The sequence below is a fragment of the Condylura cristata genome, unplaced genomic scaffold, assembly GCF_000260355.1.
Source record: "Condylura cristata isolate star-nosed mole 26May11 unplaced genomic scaffold, ConCri1.0 scaffold00032, whole genome shotgun sequence".
NCBI classification, from domain to species: Eukaryota; Metazoa; Chordata; class Mammalia; order Eulipotyphla; family Talpidae; genus Condylura; species Condylura cristata.
In genome coordinates this window covers 5195742-5200668 of record NW_004567133.1, presented here as the reverse complement: position 1 = coordinate 5200668, position 4927 = coordinate 5195742, and the positions used below count along the sequence as shown (strand labels likewise).

The 4927-nt window shown below is 55.4% G+C and overlaps 1 protein-coding gene across 3 annotated transcripts in view; it reads right to left on the bottom strand.

The window, feature by feature from the left end:
• MVP (major vault protein) overlaps positions 1 to 4927 on the bottom strand; it is a 19133-nt gene that overhangs the window by 9708 nt on the left and 4498 nt on the right. For 2 of the 3 annotated variants that reach the window (XM_012731874.1, XM_004691993.2), the window contains exons 2-3: positions 2563 to 2695; positions 2196 to 2391 (exon numbers count right to left, since the gene is read on the bottom strand). In XM_012731874.1, coding sequence (XP_012587328.1) covers positions 2196 to 2391; positions 2563 to 2687 — 321 coding nt within the window. In that variant the 5' untranslated portion in view covers positions 2688 to 2695. Of the gene's footprint in view, positions 1 to 2195; positions 2392 to 2562; positions 2696 to 4859; positions 4897 to 4927 lie in introns of those variants that run through there. The other variant, XM_012731875.1, reaches the window with a different exon arrangement.

The window sequence follows — 4927 nt, the reverse complement described above, 5'->3', positions numbered from 1 at the left end:
AGGCACCGGGACAGAGAACACCAAGACAAGATACCAAAGCAGGAAAGGAGAGAGCAGTAGAAAGCTCGAGGTGGAGCCACGCCACCATTCCTAACGGCTCACAGCTGTGCGGGCCCTGGGTGGCGCGGAGGGCACGTGGCTTCTACTCCGGTGCCAGCCGGCTGCCGAGGACACAGGAGATCTGCGGCAACCCTGTTTCCCCTACAGACTGGAAACATCCCAAACGCTACTCAGCAGGGAACCCCTGGACTCCTATTCATCACAGGAAATTATATAATTAAACCGGATAAGACATATGCACCCATACGCGTGCTTTTGAAATACACCAGCGAATGACGCCATAGTCCTCAGGCTGACGGCTCAGAGGCCGCTACCACTCTGATACACAGCTCCGTCAGTGCGCAGACATGTCTAGAAGTACGGGCACCCCGAACGAATGTCATAATTCTGGGGAGCAGAGGATAGATACTGGTGGTGGAAGTCAGAGAACCTTTCAGCCTTCCAAATGCAGTCCTTAGAAAGGCTTGGACGAAAATGCCTCTCACCCAGAACACAAGAGGAGGTGCTGGCTAGCCAAGAGCAGGGCATCAGAGGTGGAAGTGAGAGAAGCTGGGAGTGGGGGTGGGGGGTAGGGGCCAGGCACAGAAGGATGAGTCCCGTGGGTCCACAGCCTGGAGGGATGACGCCTCAAGGCACCCCAAGTGGAGAGCTGGTATAAAGGGGAGGGGACACAAACCAGGTCTTGCCATATGGTCTCAGCCTCTAAATTGGAGACCAAGTTCCACATCGAGAGGGCAAATGATAAGAGTGTTGAGAAGTATTTGGAGGTGCATGGGGGAGGAGGAGAGAGCTGGCTAGGAAGGCAGGGAGCACTTAACCCATTAGTTCCTAACCACACTGAGGGACCCGCGCCCTGGGCACGAGAGGGCGGGGGTGGGGACAGGGATTCGGGCGCAGGTTTGAGGCAGATCAGCCAGCGAGGGTAAGGAGGGCTAAAACAAGGCTCCCTTGGGCAGGAGAGATCAGAGGATCCGAGACAGGAGACAACACAGGATCCGAAGGCCTGAGGGGCATGACCAGGGAAAAGTCCAGCAAGGGAGGCTGCGAGGAAGGGGCAAGTGGGGGGACAGCCTCGCGCGAAGTGGACACGGCACTGGCGGGGCAGAAGCACAACATGAGGTACAGGAAGGTGTGGAGAGCGCACAGGCCAAGCGGTAGCAGGCTCTTTGCTCCCACGTTTGTGTAGCTCCCAGCACAGGCGGGTGGGGCCAGGGAGGTTTGAGGCAGGTGGCGCCAGCCCCTCTGAAGAGGGCAAGGATGAGGTCAGACTGAAGTATGTGCCTCGAAGGGAGACCGCTGCCTTGTGGGGCGGAGGGGCTTGGCCCCCTGCCCTGGCACTTGCGGGCTCTGAGAGAATGGGCTGGGTGGGCCGGGCAAGGCGCCCCAGGAGCAGTCTCCACCTAGGGAGCAAGGCCCCAGGGCTCCCCGCCACCCCCCACCGAGTTGGGGTCTGAGTAGGAGCCGGGTGGCTGAGTCTTAACTTTGGACAGTTTCGGAATTAAAACTCGAGAGGTTAGTACAAAATCCCCCTACAGGCGGTATCAGATTCCGCGGATTCCTGAAGAGGTTGACCTTTTAATCATTCTCCACCGCTTCCTACCTCTACACAAACATGCGTCTTCCCCAGAGTGTTCACATCCAAGTGGACAGGAATGTCTTATAAACTTAAGGAACTGGGCCCCGGACCGCAGCACATTAGTAAAGGACCCCGGAGTGAAGTGGAATGAAATGACAAGGAGGTGACACAGAAGAGTAGTTCAGGAAGCGAAGGTGGGACGCTCAGCTGCTCAGCCGGGTTCTGGCTGGAGGCGCGGGCCTGACACTGCTCACGCCATGGCCGCAGCCACCTCAGCCAGGGCCCCATCGTGGCCCCAGTGTCTGGTTCCGAGGTCATGAACGAATTGCTTACTCTTGGCACAAGTCACTGAGTGTCAGAGCTGGTAGATAAGGTGGCAAGTTGGCTGACATCTGAGGGACGAGTCTGTGGTGCACATGTGTTCGAGGGGAGGTAGGTGGCAGGGAAAAGAGGAAGTTTTACACCTGGTAAGAACCAGCAATGTCACCCCCACCCTCCTCCAGAGGCAACGGGAAGCCCTAGGATGGGTGGTGGCACAGGCGAGGGGAAAGCCACGTACCTTTTCTAGAATCTCCCCCGGGAACAAGGGAAAGGGCTCCTGGGCCAGCCGGATCTCCAGGTCTGCGTGGCGGAGCCGTACCTGCCCCGTGGTATCAAAGAGCACCGAGCCCTGGTCATCCCGGGTCACGGGGTTGGCCACGATGCAATAGTGGCGTGGGGGGACAGTCACCATGCGCACGGGGGTAAACAGGATCCTGGTGGAGAGAAGCCACGTGAGGCGTCAGAAGCCCCCCACCCCTCGCTCCCACAGATGCAGTGACTGGAGAAAAGGCTCACCCGAGCAAGACAGAGTCCCGCGTAGGAGCAGAGAGGAGAGAGAGATCGTGCCAGGCAGACTAACGGACCCTCCCAGTCCCGACGCCCACCTCTCATTGTCCTGCCGGATGAATGTCTTGGGCCCAACCTCCACGTGGGACACATTGCTGTTCTGGTCCAGCACATGGATGTAGTGGTACGGGGGGATGCGGATGATGGACGCTTCAGTTTCCATGGTGACTCCTGAGCCCAGGGCAGCACCGAAAGTGACAGACAGGTGGGGGGAAGACACAACTAGATGAGCGCAGGAGGCCTGCAGTGAAGCAGGCAGCTGGCACAGTGGCTCAGCCCCCCTCCAGCTCAGGCGACACCTCTCTTCCCTGCCCTCACCCTGTGCCCTTCTTCTTGCCCCAAGCCATGCAGCCCAACCAGATCTCACCCCTGCCAGAACTGCCCAGAGAAGCCTGGGTCTTCTGCCTCATTCCCTTCAGCTTCACCTTTCCTCCCATACCCAAAGCAGAAAGACTTTAGATCAAAGCTTTTCAGTCTCCAGACCTAATGGAGGAGGCAGAAGGACATGCAGCTGTGAGGGTGGGTGTGAGCTGTCAGCACAGGCAGAGGAGTCATTCTGAGGAGCAAGCTGACTCCTCGAGGGCAGGAGCCACCGGTCTTTATTTCAGGGATCCTAAGCACCCAGCTGTATCCAAACCCTAGCCATCAGATCAAGAATATCTGTATGATCCGGCCCTCCCTGGAGGAGCAGTGGGTTGAAGCTCAGCATTATGAAGCTGCTGCATCCACTTCAGCAGAGTTCAATCCCCGGCCAGGGAGCTGACCCACATGGCGTGGCAGACCTCTCCTGACCCGCCCGCTGCTCCCCTCAGCAGTGTACTTCGTCCATCTGCCTGTTTGGCTCCCCAATCTGTCTCTGGTGAATCCTCTCACCACCTCTACACCTCTGGCCTGTAGCCCAGTTCTGTGTGCATAACTAAATAAATCTTAAAAAAAAAAAAAATTTGCATGGTCTTTGCAGCCCTCCCACCTCCACTCTACTTGAAGCAATCCTGGGAGAAGTGTTCAGACCTGAACACCCCTCAAGGAAGGGATTCCTGCCTGAATGATGCCTTCGTAGAACCAGCTAGATTATGAACACCAAGAACTCTAGGCCTTTCTTCCCCATCTCTGTGTGGACTGAAGCCACCTGTGTTCTCTGTTGCCAAGGGCCGGGCGGTGGTGAGCAGGAGGGGCACTATATTCCAACCAGGCTAGCTGCTTCTGAATCTGGGTGATTCCACCCGGCCATCCAGGGCTTACTTTGTTCAGGGACATCACACCTCCTATCTAAACCCCAACCTTCCTCCAGCACACACCAGACTTTGGGCACATCATGCAAAGGGAACAATTTTACTAAGCTTAAAGCCTCCCTGTGACTTCAGGCAGATCATTTTTGAATCCATCACCAGAAAGGAGTGGTACCTCATCTATCCCAGGAGAAGAATGGAATGAGGAGGAAGGAGTGACTTGGCACAGGAAAATAGGGACCACAAAGTTAGTCAAAACTACAAGAGGCCGGGGCCCTCCCTAGTGGCACAACAAGTTAAAGCGCAGCACTGTGAAGCTATCTACAGTCACTGCAACACAAGTTCAATCCCCGGCCTCGGAGGTGACCCACAGGGCACAGCAGACCTCTCCTGACCTGCCCGCTGCTCCCCTCAGCAGTGTACTTTATCAGTCGGCCTGTTCTGCTCCCCACTCTGTCTCTGGTGAGTCCTCTTACCACCCCTGCACCTCTGGCTTATACCCCCAATTCTGTATGCATAAATAAATCTAAAAAAAAAAAAAGCTACAAGAGGCCCAAAAGTTTTACTTGAGGGTCTCCCTGGTGGCCTAAGGGTTAAGTCGATGCCTGGCCAGGAAGCTGACCCACACGGCGCAGCAGGCCTTCCTTGTCTTGCCTCTGCTCCCCTCAGCAAGGGTATTTTAGTCAATCTGCCTGTCTGCTCCCCATTAGAGTGCTCTCGTTCCACTGTCTCTGGTGAGTCCTCTCAACCCCCTGCATGTCTGGCCTACACCCTAGTTCTTCTATGCAGAAATAAAGTTTTACTTGAGTCACACACAATCTGTAAGATTTCAATTATTTTCTTTATAAGTTTCCAAAACTCCAAATTTTTGTTTCTTTTGAAGAATTAGGAGACTGGGCTGTACATTCCCATGTGACAAAATTGGCAGAAGTCAAGTAGCAGCAGGGCCATTTAGGTGGGAATTTTCCTCCTACTGGTCCCCACCACTCGCAGCTGTCACACCAAGGGCCCCGCATTCACATCACCTGCCTGGCTCCCGCTTAAAGCGCTTTAACTCAGCATTTGCCAACAGGACTTTTGTTTCTTAAAGATTTAAGAGGACTCACCAGAGACAGAGTGGAGAGTAGAACAGGCAGATGGACGAAGTACACTGCTGAGGGGAGCAGCAGGTGTG